General features: G+C 39.9%; 1 protein-coding gene across 8 annotated transcripts in view; it reads right to left on the bottom strand.

Moving 5' to 3' along the window:
* Window positions 1-22,134, bottom strand: part of LOC136831283 (CREB-regulated transcription coactivator 1-like) — a 63,577-nt gene extending 41,443 nt beyond the window's left edge. For 2 of the 8 annotated variants that reach the window (XM_067091435.1, XM_067091451.1), the window contains exons 1-3: window positions 21,432-21,650; window positions 14,607-14,756; window positions 12,316-12,357 (exon numbers count right to left, since the gene is read on the bottom strand). In XM_067091435.1, the coding sequence (XP_066947536.1) occupies window positions 12,316-12,357; window positions 14,607-14,756; window positions 21,432-21,551 (312 nt within the window). In that variant the 5' untranslated portion in view covers window positions 21,552-21,650. Of the gene's footprint in view, window positions 1-12,315; window positions 12,358-14,606; window positions 14,757-21,431 lie in introns of all 8 variants that reach the window. The other 6 variants (XM_067091415.1, XM_067091443.1, XM_067091425.1 and 3 more) reach the window with 5 other exon arrangements.
* Window positions 22,135-22,997: the final 863 nt, after the last annotated feature.

Here is a 22,997-nt window from a genome sequence, read left to right as displayed (position 1 = left end):
TCTCACTACCTGGTCCTCATGAATACTGCACCTTTCAACTTTATCTTGTATGGACTCTCTCATTTCCTGGTCTTTATGAATACTGCAACTTTCAACTCTTTATCTTGTATGCACTCTCTCACTTCCTGGTCCTTATGAATACTGCGCCTTTCAACTCTTCACCTTGCATGCACTCTCTCACTACCTGGTCCTTATGAATACTGCACCTTTCAACTCTTCACCTTGTATGCACTCTCTCACTACCTAGTCCTTATGAATACTGCACCTTTCAACTCTTCACCTTGTATGCACTCTCTCACTACCTGGTCCTTATGAATACTGCACCTTTCAACTCTTCACCTTGTATGCACTCTCTCACTACCTGGTCCTTATGAATACTGCACCTTTCAACTCTTCACCTTGTATGCACTCTCTCACTACGTGGTCCTTACGAATACTGCACCTTTCAACTCTTCACCTTGCATGCACTCTCTCACTACCTGGTCCTTATGAATACTGCACCTTTCAACTCTTCACCTTGTATGCACTCTCTCACTACCTGGTCCTTATGAATACTGCACCTTTCAACTCTTCACCTTGTATGCACTCTCTCACTACCTGGTCCTTATGAATATTGCACCTTTCAACTCTTCACCTTGTATGCACTTTCTCACTACGTGGTCCTTACGAATACTGCACCTTTCAACACTTTATCTTGTATGCACTCCCTCACTTCCTGGTCCTTACGAATACTGTAACTTTCAACTCTTTATCTTGTATGCACTCTCTCACTTCCTGAATGTCAAGACCTTCTTTCCCAATGCTTTAGTTCCATCTACCCATCCCTTACTACATCTTCCTCTCCTTCTTATCAGACTTATAAACTACACACACTTTTTACCAACCTCTTTTCTTTGACTCTTCTGTGATCATACCATCTAAATATACTACACCTACCCTTTATTCAGTTCTACATATCTACATGCCTAACCCTTTAAATTCTTCTTATATCACAAACACTATGCAAACAATACAACAAATTTTTAATTCATTTGTATTTTTCATATCTAACAAACCTGTGATCTTAACGTAAGGATAAATTCTTCTAGCGCTCGCTTGAAACCGGTAAAAATCACATAAAATTGTAGAACAAGGAATTGGTGACAACGGGGTTTAGCCAATGGGATGAGAGAAGAGGCATCCGGCGACCTCCTGTCACCCATGATGTCGTGACACTTTCAGTTTCTTCCAGTGCAGGTAACCAGATTGAGGGGAAGCAGAGGTGTGCAGTATAAGTTAAGACTGTAGATTTGTTAACTATGAAAAATACAAATTAATTAAAAATTTGTCATTTGTTCATATGCGGAACAAACCTGGGTCTTAACTTAAGGATAGACACTTATTTGCTGGGAGGAAAGCACGTCATGAACCGAATAGAGGTTGAGCACACCTCGTCTAACTTCCTGGCTAAGGGAAGGCAAAGGAAGGAGACGTACTCTCTGAACTTTAGATAAATAATTTATCAAACAGTCAGACTACTGGGCTAATACACAATGTGAAGGGACATTGTATAAGTGGAAGTTAAAGAGATATATCTGTTCACACAACAAAGCTAAGCTAGCCACCAATTACGTTTGTTATCGTTCCTCTCTCTCTCCTTGTAAAAGAAAGGAAGGACTATCTTCTGAGAGTATTAAATTCGTGTATGAATAACATATACTCAAACAGAATGACCACTCACTCACCTGTACCTAACCAGTTCTAGCACATGATGGATTACTCTTCTCACTGCCTGGAGGTAGAGAAAAAAAGGAGAAAGAAAAGAAAGAGATCAGTCATCTCCTTCATTCTCACTTTCATACCATCATCTTAGGTAAGATACAAAACTATCCCACCAGGGGCACTGGATGAGCTGCACAACTTGTTGAGCAGCCACCACTGGATCCAAGGAAAATGTATTCAAGGACCTATGGGCAACGCCCTGCAGACAGAAGGAAGTGAAGGTGGTTTGACGAAGCCCAGTAGTACCAGCCTTCAAAATCCTATGAACAGACAAGTTCTTTTTGAACACCAAGGAGGGACTCAAACTCCTGACATCATGTGCTCTTGCATGCGCTGTGTCAGCATTAGAGGCTGAAGAAGAACTATAAGTATGCCCGATGACCTCATGGAACCAAAGATGGTATTCTTGGACACGTCTTTCTTGTTCTTGGACACTTCTTTCTTGCTCCGGCCTGTGGTAACAAAGTCTTCAACACCCAGGTCTCAGGTGACGAGTCCTTTTAAGGTAACTACGCAGTGCTCTGACAGGACATACAAGCAATTCATCCAGATCGTTATCAACAAAATCTCCCAGGTAAGGTACTGAGAAGGACTCAAATCAGTCATTATGAGCTGAGGGATTCCGAGTCTTTGCTACGAATTCCGGGACAAATTCGAAGGCTACTATGGACTCCTAGCCCCTCGTGTGTTTAAGACCAAAAGAAAGACCATGAAGTTCACCCACTCTCACCGATGAAGCCAAAGCCAGTAAGAAGACCATCTTGAGGGTCAAGTTCTGTCTGATGATCACTGCAAAGGTTCATATGGAGCATGAGTGAGACAGCTTGGTACCAGAGTCAGGTCCCAATTAGGTGGTTTAAGTTCCCTAGGAGAACAAGACTGCTCAAAACTTTTGAACAGCATTGAGATTTCCCATGAAGAGGACAGGTTTACATCTTTCAAATGTAGGACCAAACCCAAAGACACAGGAAGGCGTTTCTCCCTACGAAGAAAAATAAGGAAGTCAGCTACCTGGTGAACAGAAGTTCTGGACGGACAGAAACCCCTTCGACGACACCAATCACAGTAAACAGCCCATTTTCCCTGATACACGGCTGAAGATCTCCTGCGATAGCAAGACATCTCTGTCGCTGACCTACGAGAGAAGCCCCTTGCTCGCAGGAGTTAAAGGAAAGTTTCCAACCGTGAAGAGATAGGGATCCTACTGATTGATGAAATCTCTCGATGTGAGGTTGGCAGAGAAGGTTGTGTCATAGGGGAATTTCTCTTGGGACCACTGACAGAAGGGTTGAGTGAAGTTGGCATGACACTAGCCCACCCCCCGTTTGTTTACGGAGGCTACTACTGTAACGTTGTTTGACATTAGGACTACTGAGTACCCTGTTACCCTTCCCTGAAACTCCTGAAGTGCCAGGAAGGCTGCTTTCAACTCCAGAACATTGATATGCAGTTGCTTGTCCTGGAGATTTCATACTCCCGAAATCAGAAGGTCCTCCAAGTGTACTCCCCAACCCTCATACGAGGCGTACGAGAAATGGAGAATCTCTGGAGGGGGAGAATGAAGAGGAACTCCTATAGCCAAGTTCCTGTCATCCAGCCACCACAGTAGATCCCTTCTCACTTCTGCTGACAGGGGGACCTGCAACTGAGAAGAATCCCTTGATGGGGAAGAAGTTTCTCCAGGGAGGATAAAAATCCCAGAACCACCTGCCATTGACGCATTGGTTGCTTCTGTTTGGACAGAAAGGACCGGGCAGCTTTCTTGAACTTCTTGATCCGTTGGTCCGATGAAATACTCTTGACGATACAGTGTCTATGATCATTCCCTGCTAAAGAATCTGTTGGCTGGGAACTAAGTCTCACTTTTCCAAATTTATCGTGATGCCTACGCCGTGACAAAACTGGTGATGATCCCTGTCTTGGATTAGCTTTTCCCGAGAACTTGCTAAGAGCCACCAGACGTCGAGGTACCTCAAGAGTTGAATTCCCTGAGAATAAGCCCACATTGACACTTGGGCAAATTGTGAACCGAAGCATGGGACTTTGAATCAGAATACCAGCTCCCCACAACTGAAGCAAAGAAACTTTCAGGATGAGCAATGGATTGGAATTTGGAAGTAGGCATCCTTCAGATCTTTCGTAAGCATAAAGTCGTTGCTCCTAACTGCTAGGACTGTACGAGGCGTCTCCAACTTTAATCAGGTCTTCCTGATGAACAGATTCAGGGTCAAGAGGTCTATCACTGGCCTCCAATCACCTGTTGCCTTGGAAACCAGAAAAACCCAACTGTACACCATCATTTTCTTCACTTTCTCTGAAGAGCTAGAAACTTTGGAGAGTCCTGGGAGTACAACAAATGTTGGAGAGAGGGGGAAGAAATTCGTAGGGTACGTAGTAGATATCCCACCCATAGAACATCTACTACCCACTTCTTTGCCCTGAAACTCTGCCACTTAGCCCAATGGCTCACCAGGCACCCTCTCCTGGAGGCAGTGAGCGGGAAGGGGTGCCCACCTTATTGCTTACTTCCTCTAGCCCTACCTCTAGCTCCTCTCCCTGGTCTGGAAGCATGGGGCTGAAAGGGGTGTTGCTGAGGGGCTTTCATAGATGACGATGGAGCAGTCTGACTGGATCTGTTGGTAGGGGTCGTATTAAGGATCTTCTTAGCAGAAGGTTGAGGTCTAGGTTTCAATGAACTAGGGTGAGAAGGACCAGCAGATTTTGATACTGCTTGGTGAACTAGCAGGTCATTATTGTCTGCCCAAAGTCTATCTACAGCAACGTCAAGTTGCTCCTTAGTACAGAGAGGTACGGGGAGCTCAGACTATCCCCATTCCTCAGAGCCAATAAGGAATCAGTACTGACGAACCTAGAAACTCCTGGGAGGGCTGCGTCTCTTCTTTTTAACAAGTTGGCCCAAATGTTAGCATTTAAATGGGTTAGGCAGGAAATTGCCTTACCACCAGACTGTAATAGTCTAATATAATGTATAGCTGTCGATGTCGACCCAAAATGCTGAGTGGAATAAAGCTCTAGGCATGGGAGCGGGTAGAGCTGTAGGGGTACAAACTGTCATGGCAGTCGACATGGGAACAAGAGAAGACATGAAGTGGGACAACAGGCCACCGAAGGTTGGTACCCCTGTTAGGCCTAATGACACCCAAATGTCCAACATCTTCTGCACATCAGCAACTGCAACAATAGAAAAAGATGGTGCTACCTCCTCCCTCTCTGGGTAGGAACCTCCCCACCTGAGAGAGCAGGGGCAGCAAAGATAATATCTCCTGAAACTTCCAAGGGCTAAGTCATGAAAGAATGGGAGGGGTAAAATCTTCCATGGAAGATGAAGCAACTGGAGAAAGTTTGGACAGGGAAGAGGTGGAACAAGGAGCCTGAGAAGCCGCCATCGAAGGGGAAGAAAACCCTTCCCAAGATGGCGTCTCCAACTTCCTCCTATGCTGGCCCTTCTTGGCAAAGACCCTCCACTGCTCAGGAGACCAAGAACAACACTCAAAACAAGGAATAGTAACATTACAAACATTAGCTCTGCATCTGCTGCAAGTTGAATGGGGGTCAATCTCAAACGAGGCAAGAAAACGTGAGCAAGGGTAGTTACCAACACCAGGGCATTTTCTTTGAGACTTAAAATTGGGAGGCTCAGATCAGTCTTGGGTTTGCCTATTCAAAACCAAAACAAGCACAAACACACCATAACGCACTGTATCACAAAACAAACAATCAAACCAAAGAGAACACGGGCAAAAGGGAAGTAGAACACACAGACTTCAGTAGGAAGGGCAACAGCATGTCCTACTAAAAAGGTGGTACGGAAGAAACTGAATGCATCACGGCATCATGGGTGAGATGAGGTCACTGGATGCCTCTTCTCTCATCCCACTGACTGAACCCCATTGCCACCAATTCCTCGTTCTAAAATCTTATGATTTTTATCGGTTCCCAGTTGGCGCTATAAGAATTTATCCTTACGTTAAGACCCAGGTTTGTTCTGCATATGAACAAATATCTCTACAGTTTCCATTTTCATTCTTTCCTTTGGATTCAATATCCAGCCTAATTTTTACATCAACACAGTCACTTCTGTGCCAACAAACTGACACGAATCACTTCCGTCGTCAAAACTTTTTATTGTTCTCAACAATTTACCATCCATACCACATATCCTCAACACCCTCCACTTTGCCTCTTTATCCGTTACATCATAAATTTCCCTAGTTCCATGTGTGCCACATATGGCTTTTTCCTTACATGGTAAAACTCACTTAACTTTCTTCCATATTAAACCTACGGTTCTTTCCACAACTAATCTGCCATCTGTCTGACCTTCTCAATCAAAATCCTAATACACATTTCTCCTAGTTTACTAAGTAGAAGTATGCATCTATATTTCTTACAGCATCTTCATCACCTTTACCAACTAACCACTGAAATACAGTTTACTACCATTAGAGGAAACTGTATATAGAAACCATTACTCTAGACAGCTTTGTCCATACATCCACTGAAAAGTCTGGCATGTTCTCTCCACACTCTTTCCCTTATTTACATATTAGAAAACACCCAACTTCATATATTACACTTTTCTTTCTTTCATATACACATCAAAATTCGAAAGTGGGAGACTTGAATTCTTAGTAAGGGTATATGGAAAGTCATCCCTTTTGGCACAGGTGGTAGCAGAGAAAAAGTCACGATATCAGCAACAGAATCTGATTTAACAGATCTATTAGATCAGTGACTGCTAATAGAGGACCTAGACTCATCAATGCTGACTGAAAGAAACTTGCCAGGAATGTTTATCAGAATCCCACTTGCAAACACTCCACTTAGGTGGGACATGAACTTTTGGTTGGACATCTGGTAGCAACTGAGCCCTTGGGAAAAGACAGATTAAGACAACATAATCTGGGAATATGAATCTCTTCTAGCTTGGGAAAATGCAAAACATATCAAAGGCTAAGAATGAAATAGGAGGTAGAATTTTGGCCAAAGGCCAAGTGCTGGGACCAATGAGGTGATTCAGCACTGAAAGGGAAATTACAAGTAGAAAGGTTTGAAAGGTGTAACAGGAGGACAACCTCGCAGTTGCACTATGAAACAATTGATGGAAGAGAGTGGAAAGAAATATATAAGAAAGAATATGGAGGTGCAGCGAAAGGAATGAAAGGGGTTGCAGCTAGGGAGCGCAGGGAGACACTGCAAAGAACCTTAAGTAATGCCTACAGTGCAGACTACAGGAGACAGGCTATCTCAAAGGTCAACCTCAGAGGAATAACAATCAACCACTGGAGGAGCAAGACCCACTTGTAACAGCAGTAGCAGATGGAGCAGATGTCAGCATGACCAGTGCAGCAAATGATTTGTGAATTTGACCTGTGAATGTTTGATCTAATGACTTGGTACTGGAACCTTTAGTTTATGTTGTGAGTGCAGCAGATGAAGGCAGGGACAAGGCAGCATGAACAGCAACAGCACTGGGAGCAGTAGGAAATGCCTGTGTTGCAGAAGTAACAAACAAAATAGGAGTATAGAGCATAGTGGGCATCAAAGGCATATTAGGAATACAGAAAAGTTGGAAGAGAAGGTATGGCAGGCATTGCCAAGGCAGGAGAGTCTTGCACCAGAGTAGTCAAAACCATAAGTGGCACAGTAGCAGGTGTAGAAGGAAAACCCACAAGCTGTAGTATTTAACATGAAGCAGCAACAACCTTGAAAAGATAACCAAATATCAAGGCTAAGATGTTATCCAGCTATTCAGCAAGACCAAGTCTACCATCAGCGCCTAAGGCATTATGCAGCAACAGCCTGTTAGACAGGAGGCAGTGCCAAAGGAACAGACATTAAAGAATAGGTATAAGAGAAGCTGGAGTCAAGGGTAGTAATATTTTCTCTAAAAATAATCCAATAAATAGTGTAGTGCAAGCATTTTTTGTACTAATATACTGTACACTAAAACACTGTTAATGACAAATTTCCACATAATGTAAGCTTCCATCTCCCTAACACCCCCTGCTTAGAAGACTATTTACTCTATGTAAAACAGTGATTGATAATTCAGCTATTTATTCCCATTCACTGAGATATTCAGCCACTATCTTAATACTGCACAGACATGGTCAATCTATATTTCTGAGATGTATGCCAAAAACATTCTTCTTCACAAATAAGCATATCAACAAATAAGCTATTCAGTTGTTAAAATTAAATAAATGAATAAATAGCTCTCTAGTTTCATCTGCTCGTTAAATGCCAATCGACAGACACAAACTGCACTTCCCCAACTAATCTCCAACATCCTTTAAGGTATCATTCTTCTGTATTACTCCATTGTGTTGAGATGTACTCAACGTTGCTCTCCCCAGCTTTGTTATATTTTGCATTTTTTATGCAATTCATTCATCCACTCATCATTTCAATCCCTGTTTATTCTTCACAAAGATGTGTTTGATAGTTTTTTCCTCATTCCAAAAGCTTCTGGTGGTTGGAGATCAGTTAAAGACCTCAGCCACCTTAATGAGTTTCTCTGGCTGCCTTTTGGATAAAAATATGGAGTCTGAGAGAAGATCAGTGAAGGGGTCACTGCCTCACCTTCCTAGATTTGATGGATGCTTACTTTTCCAAGGCCATCCACCTTTCTTCCAGTAAGTTTCTTTGATTCACGTGGCAGGGATGGGTGTTTCAGTTCCAGGCTCTTTGCCAAGCTCTTCAGGACTTTGGTTCCTGTGATTGCTTAGATAAACTTTCTAGGTCTTTGCTTTTAGCCTACCTAGATAATTAGCTAATCTTGGCATCTTCCCAGGAGGCACCGAAGTGACATCTGGACATCCTCTTGGGTTTATGTCAGTATTTGGGCCTACAGGTCAAACTTCAAGTGACATCCCAAAATGAGAACCAACAACATCCAAGAGATGATCTAGTCATCAGGAAACAGGATCCAATGCCTCCAGAGCACCACCCAAGGCTTCCTGCAACATCCAAGCCCACAGCCAAATAATGGCAGGTGCTCAATGGTCTTCTGGTTCCTCATAGACAATTCCATATCCATTCCCTCCAACTTCATCTGGCATTTTGTTGACAATCATGCCAAGGTACTATACATTTCCCACCAGATAAGATACTATAAGGCTCCAATCGAAAGGTGTTCCTCTAGTTCCACACAACCACAATCTGTTGATATTTATGGACACCTCGATCGAAAGCTGGAGAACCTGCTTATCAAATTTTCAAGCTAAAGGTATGAGGTTGTCCAAAGAGCAGTGAAATACCATCAACTTTTTGGAGTGCAATCCATCTTCCTTGGGCTCTAAGCATATTTGTGACTTCTTTGTCTGGTTGCTGTGTAAAGGTCACATCAAACAAAAACTACCGCTGCCTCGCATATCTGCAGAACCAAGTGGGAACATAGCCAAAGTACCTCTTGTGCTGGTAGAGGGTGAGTTTTGCTTGGGAAGAAAAGCATGACATTTACATAGTATTGCTGTTCATCCTAGGAGTTTGCAAAGCATTGGCAACTGCACTCAGTACAGTCACATCTTCCCTTTGGAGTGGCCCCTCCACTTGAACATCCACAGACCCAATTGGCATGTGTAGGGGATGAGCCTGCTGAATCTATTTGCTATATCACTGCACCAGACTATCACCATTCTATTCCTCCAGCAGCCTACGCAGTGGATGCCATGCTGCAAGACTAGGACGATCTCAAGATTTAGGCACTTCCAACATTTTGCTTAATACTTCAAATGCTGCTGATGTCTGGGCTTTGACAAACTCCTGAATGACCCTCAGCTATCCCTTTTGGCCACCACAGTAGCTGTTTCTTGACCTGGGCCTAATCATGGACACTCCTAGAACCCTTCCCAATTAGAGGAACCCTAGCACTTTATTTTCACTCTTTTCACTCCCATACAGAGTTGTTCCACCTTCATATCCAGCACAGATGCTGAGAGAAATTCTCTGAAGGATGCAGCAGCAGCTACCACCACCCTTTGCAGATCCTCTACCACTTACATTTACCTTATATGTGGAGGGATTCACTGCTTTGTGTGACAAACCGTATACTTCTCTAGTTGATGCAGAACAGTGGAAAAAGCAGATCATCTTCCACCTGTTTTCTTATTTTGGCCAGCTGACCCCTAAATATTCAGTGAAACCTCAGGGTACTTATCTAACTTAAGTTTTGCACAGCCTCACAGCACCTCCTTATAAGCCATTGTCTAATGCCTCCCTATTCAACTTGAACTTTTGTTGACCCCTGCTTCTTCTAAAAGTGTCAGTGAGCTCTAATGCCTTGGCTGGGAGAATATTCCATTCCAGTAACTGTGTTCCAATGATTTCTCCTTGGCCAGAGATTTTCTTGCTAATATCCAATCTTCCGGAAAAAAAAAAAGACACCATTGTGGCGACTATACTATTTCTGCTTTCCTACCTTTCTACAATGACGACAACCTCTTTTGTCCTGTCTTACCCATCAGGTCCTATCTTCACTGGAAAAATGCTTTCCATCCATTTCCCTCTCATCTTTTTCATCACACTTGTCATAACAGTTTACAGGCCTCAAAGGTAATCTCCTAGGCTAGTATAATATCACAAAGACTGTGTGCTTTTGTCATCACAGCCTTACAAATTAATTCTGAAGCTATCTGGCTTTCTTCAGGTAGGTACTGTGAGTATACCTCTCAAGATTTTACCAATGTGACAGTAGGTTAAGTTCTCTGATGAGCAATCACTGGAACCAATTGTCATTGCCAGACATGTTTTATCTCTTGGGGAGGATCTGGGTCATTCATATTAAACCTCTTCAAGGTATTCATTAATCATGTTTTAGGTACATATCAGAAACACATTTTCCAGAAGTACCTGTCTTTTAAGTCTAATGTGGCTGATGAATAAAATGTCCTTGAAGTTACAAGTCACTATTTTGAGTCTGGTTACTTTACTGGGAATTCCTAGTTTCCTAAGAACGCACAAATTTTGTTTTAAGACATCTGGGATCCACTCAGACCTAGGAGGAAGTCAGCCTCCTGGTCTTACTGTCTCATCTTTCCTACTTTGTTTTCCTATCATTTATCTTCATAATCCCACCCAAACTGTGCATCAGGTTATCTATGATGGGTTTGTAATAAGCAAATTATATTTTCCCAAGTCGAAACATTTTGCATACTAACCCATCAACCATAACACATGGAGCTTTCCTCCCATCCATGCACTTCTGTGTCTGGGGGCTAGCATGGAAGAATGATGCTTTGGAGGATGCTGACAGGTAGTCTAGACTTGCACAGTAAGAATTTGTCTTTTCGGTTTTATCAAGTTGGCACAACTGTAGAGCTATTTGGATGGACATAAAGCTAATTATGATTAATGGGTTAGTTTGGAAAACTTGTTTTGATTGTAAAAATATGGTTGTTAATCTTGCTGGCAGTGAACATCTGCAGCTCTTATCACTGAAATTTAATTGGCCAAAACCCATGCTGCTCACCAACCACCTAAGGTTAATATTCAATTACGTAAGTTAACAAGACATAAGTTAACAAGACATAAGATAAAAGCTCTTACGATATCTGCAACAGGTATTTACTGCCAGCCCAAAAGAAAATATTCTATATCTAAGTACTGTATGTTTATATAGTACAGTATGTGTATTATTATATGTGATGCTGTTTGTATGTATATATACTGTATTTGCACATATACAGAAAGACAAAAGTCAGCAGTGGGGATCCAACCCTGTCCAAAATCCAGCATACAACACTGAAAAAAGAGTGGGAGGCAGAGATATGGTGGTTAATGACATTGTAGTAGTGCACTAAGAGGTACAGTCTGTCACATATACTAAGGAACTCACGAGTATGCCAAGGGTGGAGGCCACTTTTACCGGCACTTTTATCAGAGGCCATTTTTATCTGCATCTAAACTTTTAACTAACGTCAAAGCGAAATAACTGTTCAGTGTTTCGAATTCTAGTGCCCTAAGAGATGACGCTGATGCTTCTTTTATAAGTGAAACCATTATTTGATATAAGCACCTGAACGATGTCTCAATAATCAGATCTAGAAAAACAATAACGGGATAATTTCCTGAAATGACCTTTAAACTAAAAACTTACTTTAAACTAATGAAAAAAATTTACAATTAGAATGTTAATTATTATGAAATACTTAATCAAACAGCTCAGACAATTCTAGACATAAACTTTGTTTAAGAGTAGATAAACAGAGCAAGCCAGAGTTCGAGAATTTTACACGATGCTGCAAAGAACTTTCAGTGTCGCACACAGCACGCTGTGTAAGGCAGGCTTGTAGGAAGTTCCCTACAAGGATTTTTGCTAGAGCCTTATCACCAAAGAACCCTAATTTCTTTAATATTATAAATACTACTCAAAGTAAAATATTTACATCTCACAAGTGACAAAACACAAAACCCAGGCACTCCATCTATGACAGACAAACTAGTTTCCAGATTAGCATGGCAGACTTAGGTGAGTAACCTACAGATGTTATCATTTTCCATGAAGGTCTACAAAATTAAGAATAACTTTACCTGAAGTGAACCTTGGTGGTAGTATGATGGCCCCCTACCCTGCTGTAAAGCAAGGAGTAATTTTGTAATGAAAAGCTCTCAAACCTGTACAGTTATGAAGGGAAGTAGTTCACAGACACTTAAACCAAAGGGAGGATTTTAGGATGCTTTTTAAATAATAATAATAATAATAATAATAATAATAATAATAAATCTGTAATAATAATAATCATACTCAATAAGAATGATGATGATGATGGTAATGATAATAATAATGATAATAATATAATAATAATAATAATAATATAATAATAATAATAATAATAATGAAGGGATAAAAGCTACACTTAAAACTTATGAATCTACATTAAAAATACACACTTCTCCTTTTTACATAGGCATGAACCAACCTTAAATACTGCTTTAAAACCACTAAGCTATTCATCAGCTAAGGAGCTTTACAAGCAAACGGAGACCGTCCTAACTGAAGGTGGCCAAAAAGAGGACATGCAGACGAAAGGAACCCGTCTCTACTTCAGCAACTGGTCAACGAAGGTACGCCACTGCGCTTATGGCAACGAGTGAAGAACAAGTACAGACACCACCCTACTTACAAACATTCAACTTACAAACGTTCAAGAGATACAAACGGATGGGACTGCAAATTAAAATTGTGCTCTGAGCGCTCCCTTTCCCAACTGCAAGTTCAAATTTTGTTCTGCGTCCTATTCTATAAAATACAGTACTGTATGTACAATGAATTGTTTTTTATGATGTAAAAACATACAGTACTGTATTGAACTTTATATCACACTGTAATTAAAGAGGCATAAAGAGTACAGTAACCAACCTACAAAAAATTCAACATATAGACGGCCGCCAGGAGCATAACTCATTTGTAAGTAGGGTGGTGTAGTTCGAATTTACCATTAGCATTAATATAAAGTTCATTATTTTTCTGAAAGGTCGTGAAATACTGGCAAATGGTTCTTACCAAAACTTTAACTACTTTGGCCACCCTGAGGTAAGAAAGTTAAAGAAAGAATTGCTCATGCTCGACAATTAAAACCTTTCTCACTATGAGAGAGAGAGAGAGAGAGAGAGAGAGAGAGAGAGAGAGAGAGAGAGAGAGAGAGAGAGAGAGAGATAGCTGTATAATGTTTATTTCCATTATTAAAAGAGACAGGATAAATTCACAGTGGCTGGGGAAGAATCTAACACACAGGCCCAATTAATCATTTACAAAACACTAGACTTCTCTGCGGCAATGGCATACACTGCCTTCTTATATTCAGATTTAATTAAGCAGGGTCAAATAATGTTATCATGTTACACAGAACACACTACTGCAGTGTGTATACCCTACTCATATTGTAACTTAAGAAGTGCTGGTATTTCATTTTCATTATCTTACAACAGCTGCCTGAATCAGTTTCTAAGAAATAACATGAAACGTGTACAGGCAGATTTAATTATTAATTTCAAAACACTGTAGTTTTCTTATTTAAATTTAACGTAATGTAAAATGAAAGTCAACATACAGGTTCCTTATGATTTTGAATAACTATATTTCGTGAAATGTCAGAATATTAAAAAAGCAATACAAATTTATTTCATATGTTGCTCAGCCTTTTATAATCGTTATTTCAATGTGCCCTCTGCTGAGTGCAATGAGTTTCACCAGCATCAGCAAGGTGCTTCCACTTGATCTTGTGGTCTATGTACTTTTGTGAAAGACACTTCGGTGGTTAAAGAGTCTACTTCAAAGTACTTATATAAAATAGTTTAAAGTTCTGACTTTCAATCAACCTTGAAGAGCACTGGAATAATGGATGTAGCCAGTACCTTTGAAACCCTTGGCGACATAAATCAGTACTGTACAATTTTCTCCTGCCTGGACAATATGTGAAATGTAAAGGAATAAAAAGTACGGAGTTGTGGAAAAATGACTGCACATATCTTTTTGAGTGAGAACTGAACTGAAATATGAAATTATGGCTATACTGTAAAGCCAAAGCCAAGTGCTGGGGTTCTGAGAGAGAGAGAGAGAGAGAGAGAGAGAGAGAGAGAGAGAGAGAGAGAGAGAGAGAGAGAGAGAGAGAGAGATTTAAAATAAAAAAATGTCAATAAAGCATAAAGTTGAATCAATCATAAGCTTTATCACATCTAAAGCAACCTTGACAAACTTAATAATATTAAGATGCTTATAAAATGCTGTTACTACATTTGCACATGCTCGTACGGTACGTATGTAACGTAACAGTATTCTGTATTCCCTCGCGACTTTTGAAGTTGAGACTGGGCCCACGTACCGGCAAGTTGATGGAGAAGTCCGGCAGGGAGCCCCCTTGCGGAGGTCTCGGGGCATGCTGCTGCTGATGTTGGTGAGAAGGGTGTTGTTGAAGATGGTGATGCTGTTGCTGGATTTGTAGATGTTGCTTTGGCTGGGGTGTTGCCTTCGGCTGCAAAAACAAGCACGTAATTAACGTAAGAAAGTAATGAGAAAATTTCTACTCTCTACAACCGTAACTCAAATGATGAAGTGCCAGAACAGAACAGAACAGAATAGAATACAGACACCACCCTACTTACGAACATTCAACTTACAAATGCTCACAGATACGAACAAACGTGATTGGAAATTAAAATTGTGTTCAGTGTGCTACCCTTTGCTCCCGTAACTTCAAATTTTGTTCTACGTGCCTATTCTGTATGTACATGTACAGTATACTGTATTGCGTTTTAGGATGAAAAAACATACAGTACTGTATTGACTTTACATCATACTGTACTTAAATAGGCATAAAGAGTACAGCAATCAGCTTATGAACAATTCATGATACGAACGGCCGTTCAGAACGTAACTTGTACATAAGTAGGGTAGTGCCTGTAATGAGAAAAATTCTACTCTCCCAAACAGTTCACTCAACACCCGTACTCCAAATAATGAGGCGCCAGAATTGAATAGAATAGAACATAGACTTGAGGCCAAAGACCAAACGCTGGGACCTATGAGGTCATTTAACACTGAAAGGGAAACTGGCAGTAAGAAGGTTTTAAAGGTGTAACGGGAGTAAAACCTTGCAGTTCTATTATGAAACAAGTATTAAAGAGGGTGGAAAGTCAGATAAAAGAAAGTGAATATGAATTGAGCTACAGTAAAAGGAATGAAAGAAGTTGCAGCTAGGGGCCGAAGGGACGCTGCAAAGACCCTCAAGTAATGCCTACAGTGCACCACATGAAGTGCACTGATGGCACTAACCCCCCATGGGATGCTGGACCTATAGCCCAACCCATCAAAATGAGATTTTTAAACTCCAAACATGGCTGCACAATGTCTTAATACAAAGACCTGATCTACGCAACTCCAGCCTGACTCAACGTGGCAAATATAGAAGCATTGCACTTATGTCAGTTATAAAGAATATATTCAGTACATTTGTTCTCAACAGGCTGGAGAAAGAAATTATTAAACTAAGTGCATTTTCTTTATAGTTACTACACTTTCCTTAGAAGTTTTGTCTTCCATGCGCATTCAAAATAAACTAGCCTTGGCTATGTTGGTCTTATTTTAGTTCAGCTATACCATATGACTAAATACAAAATGGATCCATTTCATAAGTAAATTGGTGACTAAGCTCAAAAAATTACTCCATTTCACCCTCTTTTCCTCAAACTTCTCTGGCTCACACTTGACTCGGCTAAGACTCTTTGACCTATCACTCTTAACTTAAACTTAAATCCTAACTAAAATAATACATTTAATACCATATGTGTATGTAGTACAGTCAACCCACGGTATTCGCGGGGGATGCGTACCACAACCCCCCCATAGCTAAAATCCGCGAACGCTTGACACCCCTCTAAAGATACTTATAACTGCCTATTTTGCTAGTCCCAACACCAAAAAATACGCTCTAAAAATGCTTATAACCGAGTATTATAGTAGTTTTTTCGGGAAAAAAAAAAATGCATTTAGTCACGAAAATATGAAAATACAGTAGTGAATATTTCTCTATGAAAAATACCGCGAATAAGCAAATTTTCTGCGAATAATGTGTATATAGGTTACACAGAAAAATCTGCCAATAGGAGAAGCCGCAAATCTGGAACTGCAAATAGGTGATGGTATACTGTAGTGCCTATTTCAATGTTATGGGCTTCAATCCATTTAGCCACACTGCTCTCACAGGCTAAACCCAGCTTAGGGGCCCCATGCTAACCTCTGTTTTATGTACAGTATTTCCAAGCCACTGTTGTAATTACAAGGCTATTTAGGCCCTTGTACACCAGCTACGAACTTTACTAACAATATACTGTGTATTTATCAAACAGCAACCAACAAAGAACGGTACTTCACCTCCATTATTACACTACACTAGCCCTGGATGTCGTTGTCACTGATTTGGTCTGGTTTGAAAGTTCAGTAGTAGCAGAATCTGCTCTGCCCTTGCCTCCCAAACCAAGCTAGGCTCGCAAACACTGACCCAAACGTATGGTGTCAAGTTTGATGTTTCAAGTGAAATTAACCATTTATCGGATACAATGACCCAAATGTATGGTGTCATGTTTGATGTTTCAATTGGAATTAACCATTTAAAGTGTAGATAAACATTTATCAAATGTTAGTTATTATTTATCAATGAAATAAAAAAATTTTGAAGTCCATACAAGAAAATACATTCATTGTTCAAGTTTTGGAGCTCAACAAAGCATTCATCGTTTCTTCATCGAGACGCTGGTATAAAGTATTTTTTGTGGTATTATGCGGGGCACAAACTAATGCTTTATGGTATGGGCAACTGAGTATTGACAATTTACTATTAACACCTACAGAAATCAAATTTCAAAGTGCAGATATGAAAATACACTCACAATAGAGTACGTTTCAAAACTCAATGAAGTGTTCATTCACAGTCTCAGCATCAGGATATTCATATATAAATTAAATTTGATATTACGATCATTTATTAATACTTTACCATTTTTATTTACCAACTATTGTAACGATATTTCAATATTTCAAAGTTCAGATGCGAGAATACGTAACCTCTGCTTATTGTTCCTTTCTTGACTCACTGTCTCCTATAACAATCTAGGCATTGTTTACCTATTACAATCTAGGCTTTGTTTACAAGGCTGAATTTTACTCTGGAACCTTTATTTTATAATTCCAAGTTTTGATAAGATTAAAAATTAAGTATTTTCCAAATCCATACAACCAAAAATATTAAATGAAGTGTATATTCTCAGCATCTATGAGTACTGCACAGGTTATTCAATGCTCTAATGTCATTCGAATACCATTACTGTATACTGTAGGTATGCATTTATAGCCTATTGAAAGTATGAAATCAAAATTTGCATACAGTTTGTATTATAAAGGAAATAAATAATTCACTGTGTGGATATGCATTTATCGAAAAGTTTGTGTTATCATTTATCAACTCTTGCAACATAATCGCAATCTTGATGACTGTACTCTGGCTGACTGTCACCTGTCATCGTGGTGGCAGAACAGATTCAATTTACTCAACTATGCAAAATATCCTCAGTAAATGGTCAGTGTTTCATTGCCGATAATTTACTTTGAGTTTCCAAATACTCTACCAAATTTAAAAGAAATTTGTATGTTTCCCAACATATGAACCTACACTTTCATACAAGAGTAATCCGTGCCTAACATGTCTGGCCGTTATTGAATCGTCTCTGAAAAACAAAATCATAATGCTAAACCTCGGTCACATGGTGTGACCTGGGTCAATCTACCCACATCCATCGTGATCGCAGTCGCAGCTGTTCTAGAGTTTGCATGTTTTCCTAGTCATCTCTCATCTTATTCATACTATTTCTCTGTTCTTTGTGATTGGGAGTACATACTCTCGGCTCCTAGCAACTGTCTGGCAGTATTTGGATGCTAAAATACCTATGAGAAGTTTAACTATTTTTTCTGAGGCTTTTAAGGCAGCTGCTGCTACTCAGTGAAGTTGAATTGTTGAATACTAAGAGCTAGTATGGTAAATAACCTGAATCAACCTAGCCTGGCACAATTATCATAATCAGCTAAGCTTTGCTAAACCTCGGCATATTAATGCAAGTAGCCTGAAAGCTTAGTATTGCATCTGATTAAGCCTTGTCTTCTATGCAGTTCAAGTTTTCGCATAGGACAGGCCTACCATATGGGGCACAGTGAAGCTGCATTTTGGGGTTTGGCACTAGCCTGTTAACTATTGATGTTGCAGGTCATAGGAGAAATTTGATGGCTTGGTCAAGTCCCAGTTGAATTAATACATTAGGCTAGCCTGACCTAACGTAACTCTGAGGGCAAATGCTGCAATGTCAATTGTCAAGCTTGGCTGAGTTCTTAAGTTGGCATAAAGAAACTGTACCCTCTCTGATGTCTACAATAGCCTTAAATAACTTTGATAGTACTTTATATTTTGAAATAACCCACGGTTAAGTATATGGTAAACATAAACCATATGGTTTTCTGAGATTTTTTCTTGTTTTATGCATTTTGGACAGTTATTGAGGCCACAAATCAATTGTCATTGTTTTCAAGAACCTAGAACTCTAGATATCCCAGGTCAGACTAACCTACATTATAAATTAGGTTTCTTTTGTAAATAAATTGCCTTTTGAAGAATTGCCAATAGGGTATTTAATGACATTAATTTCTCCCCCAAAATACATGAATGTATGTTATTTTTCTGACCTATAGTGTTTTATGCATTTTTTACCACTATTGTGAAAGAATAAAAATCGTTTTTTTTCCCCTCTGCACAGGTGTCTATCTATTTATGAGGGGGGGGGGGCAGGCTAACAGCCTCAAATATGACCAGAAATGGTCATTAATGAGGATTATTTAGTCATACACAAGTCTGAAAGAATTTAACACTTTTCACACGGTTTCAACATGTAGTCAGCCCACCATTACCGCATGACCCCATACAACCATACATTTTATAATTCAAATAATTGTATGTGTTGAAACCATGCACAGGTACAGTGGAATATCTCATCAGTCATGCACCATAAAATATAAAATGATTATTCATCCTTTGAATTTCCAGTGTTATCAAATGAAGCCTTACAAATTCCTTTAGCCTACTCACGATTCTTGATGTCATTAGTCAATAACTTTTCTTTAAAAATCAAGCATAAATATTTTGGTTCCTGACGAGAGTTGGGAATACTGTACCAAGTTTAACCCTCTCCCTTGCAAGAAGGAGCTGTTCAAGGTGAATTACCACTAAACCAGTTCAAAAGAGGAAATCATGCATATTTTTCCCTATTTTTCCATATATCTTGTATATGCAATAACTGACACACAAATTGATTAAATCTCCAGCATACTAGCATGAAAACCAAATTTATGGTAAAACTGAGGACTACCAACCACTGCACCACTCTGGTTTGGTAACTAACAGTTTATATGCAAAATGGACCTCTCAGGGAGAAATGTAAAAACATAAACAAAAGACAAAAACAAAAACATTTACAGCAAGCAATGACAAACATAAAATTATCTCTAAGCTCACTGAGCTTAGAACGGAGTACATTGCACAGCAGACATATTTTGGATCACCACAATTGATCACTAAGGGTTAACTTTGCCTTTGAGCATTAGTGGTAAATTTCTGTCTACAAGAGAAGCATTTGGACTTGGAAAGCTAAACTGGATGACTGTAATAATAGCAATGACAAACATAAAATTATCTCTAAGCTCACTGAGCTTAGAACGGAGTACATTGCACAGCAGACATATTTTGGATCACCACAATTGATCACTAAGGGTTAACTTTGCCTTTGAGCATTAGTGGTAAATTTCTGTCTACAAGAGAAGCATTTGGACTTGGAAAGCTAAACTGGATGACTGTAATAAAGTTCATCTCTTCTCTTTACTCCTAACACTTCAAATCACCGGCATAATACAGAGGGAATAGCCTAGCTATGTCAAACTTGTAAGATCATTTACATGCAAGACAAAAATTAACTTTGTTAAAACTGAAGCCTACTGATGCATTCCTCTGTTTTGGCAACCACCAGTTTTCGGGCAAAATGGGTGCCATGTTTAGTGCAAACCTGTTGGGACGAACATAAAAACATAAATGAGACGGTAAATATAAACACAAACAAAAGATGTAAACATAAACATAAACAAAAGATGTAAACATAAACATAAACAAATAATAAATAAAAGGCAGTAAATATTCGAGTTGGTGGTTGTCAGGAAGTAGGCTGCAACAGTACTAGGCTATAGCGTTTTCCCTCACCATCAACCGTTGCCATTTTCGTTTGCTTTTCAAGACATTTCATATTGTTCGTTAATATCTGTTTTCTTACAGACGGTTTTAGGGTGCCTCTGACAACAAGTCAACTCGGTACTGTCGATAATTCACTCTAGGGTCAGGTTGATACACTGATTTTTGACGATTTCTTATGATCCGTTACAACCTAATTTCAATGCGCGCCACAATTCTAAAGCAACGGTTTTAACGTTACTATGTGTAGCCTGGGATCGATCCAGCCTGGCGCTGGACTGTAATCAGCATTTGGTCAGATTAATTCCAGCAGATCGGGTGATATTCGTCTGACTGTTATAAAATACAGTGAATTTAGATACGCCAGTGCACACATTCTCAGCACCACTAATACTAGGAAAGCTTCCCTAAGGTAGCCTTAGGGTTAGGTTAGGTCATCTGGCCAAAGGTTACGTTTCCTCACCAAGCCTATGTAAACTAACAAGTTAAGTGGTTTTAAAACCTATTATTTGCGTACGTTTTGATATCCAATGCCTTACATGAGTCGACAGTACGCCAGACTTGTCGACCGTATGCCACGGCTATCTACTCTAGCCTAAGGCTGTCCCATCAAGGAAACAGGAACTAGGTTCAATTAACGTGACATTTACCCCTAACCTTCGCGCGAAAACGCCCAAAATAATCGCACACGTGACGACCTGACCCCTGACCCCGGTAAATTCGGGTGACCTCGAATAATCGCCCGGACATTAATCAAATTGTGGTTGAGATTTCGACAAAAACAAGAGATGGGGATCTCTGAGAGTGGAGCTCTCTTCCTCTTCCGCCGTCCGATTCCCCAGCCCCCGACGAAGGAAGAGGCGTGACACGTACCGCTCTCGTCAGCCCTTGGACATCCGTCATGATCTGTTCGAACTCGATTTTCCCCTCCAGTTCCCTCTGCTGTAACAGAGCGATCTTCTCCTGGAACTTTCTTGGGCTTGGCGTCGCCATTTTCACGACGAATATGTTTGTTATGTTCCAATATTTTTTTTTTACGTCCGCACTCCTTCTTCGGAAGGTCTCTTAAAATACACTACTTTCTTTATCTGTCAATTATTTTCCCATTTCACACTCCAAAAATAATATTATGACAATTATTACTCAATATAAATTTTTAAAACTAATTCCGTATTCGCAGCGTCCCAGATTTTTGTTTTTTCAAGTAATTAGGTGACTGAAATGCGTAATTTGAAGAAAAAGGTAAAACACAAAGCTCTGTTGCTATGGAAATGTTTCGGTAATTAGAATTAATGTGTATTCTTTTTAAACGGTCGTGAATGACGAAACTGACATATCTCCCAGCACTGGGGAATTTGAGTTTTTGTACGCGTTTCTCAAGGTCACATATTCCCATTTTCTTGATTAGGTACATTAAGTCATCATCAAAGATGAAACTCGCTTGCAGCAAACACAAAAAAAGTAGCCACAATTGCCATTTTTCTCTTTCAACAGCTGGGAAGTTACTGGGCTAATTCTGCAGCAGATATTGTCAGAGTCGTTTTGTCTCTGCCTGGTGATAATAAAGATGATAAACAAACTCCTATCGCACATTTCGCAATGTTGTTTTTTTAGTCGCAACGAAGAATAGGAAGAAAAAAAGCGTTTACTGATGTTTGTTTTCCTACTCACTCGTCATTAGTTACTATAGGACGAAATATTCTAAATACGTCAGTGTTTGCACTTTATAAAGCTAATGAAATATATCAAAATAATCTCAACACAGGCATACTCAAACAAATTTGCATGCGCGCGCGCACACACGCACATACGAGTACAGAATATGGTGTTGTAAAATCTATGCCTCTGGCCATTTGGTGACCTTCACACCATCGGAGTTGAGAATGCTTACTGTTTCATTTCTCGGTATCCTGCGAAATAGGATTTCTGACACTCCTCTGTTAAGGACTTTGCCTTCTATCTGATCTTATCAGATATCTATGTAACTGTTTCTTTCGCGACTTGTTTTCCAACCTTCTGTTGCCTATTTGCTTTTGTTAAAGCCTCTACAGCATCCATTGTATTAAATAACGCTTCCCAGTTTAATCCTTCATACTTTTTAAATAAGGTTCTTAACTGCTGAAGGAAACTGACACGAACTGAGGAAACGATCCAAAGGTCAACTTCAGCTGTGGTCATCTTGACAGGTCCCCTCTGTACTATTGTATCCCGAGGGGTATCGGCCTACAAGTTCTTACAAGCCACAGGTATCCACGCAGGCCTGGCTCACCTGTGCACTTTGCACTTTATATTGATAAAACGTAGACGCTCCTACTCTCATCTGTATAGGCCTATTAGGTTTCTGACTTTTGTTTTAATACAGTTAACTATAATTTTGCCCCTAAACGAAATCCTAATTATTAAATTTTTAAAGGGTTCATCTAGACCCATTTTCTTGTA

Source organism: Macrobrachium rosenbergii, chromosome 4 (assembly GCF_040412425.1).
Source record: "Macrobrachium rosenbergii isolate ZJJX-2024 chromosome 4, ASM4041242v1, whole genome shotgun sequence".
Taxonomy (NCBI): Eukaryota; Metazoa; Arthropoda; class Malacostraca; order Decapoda; family Palaemonidae; genus Macrobrachium; species Macrobrachium rosenbergii.
The sequence above is the reverse complement of the archived record's forward strand: the minus strand, read 5'-3'. Positions and strand labels throughout refer to the sequence as shown.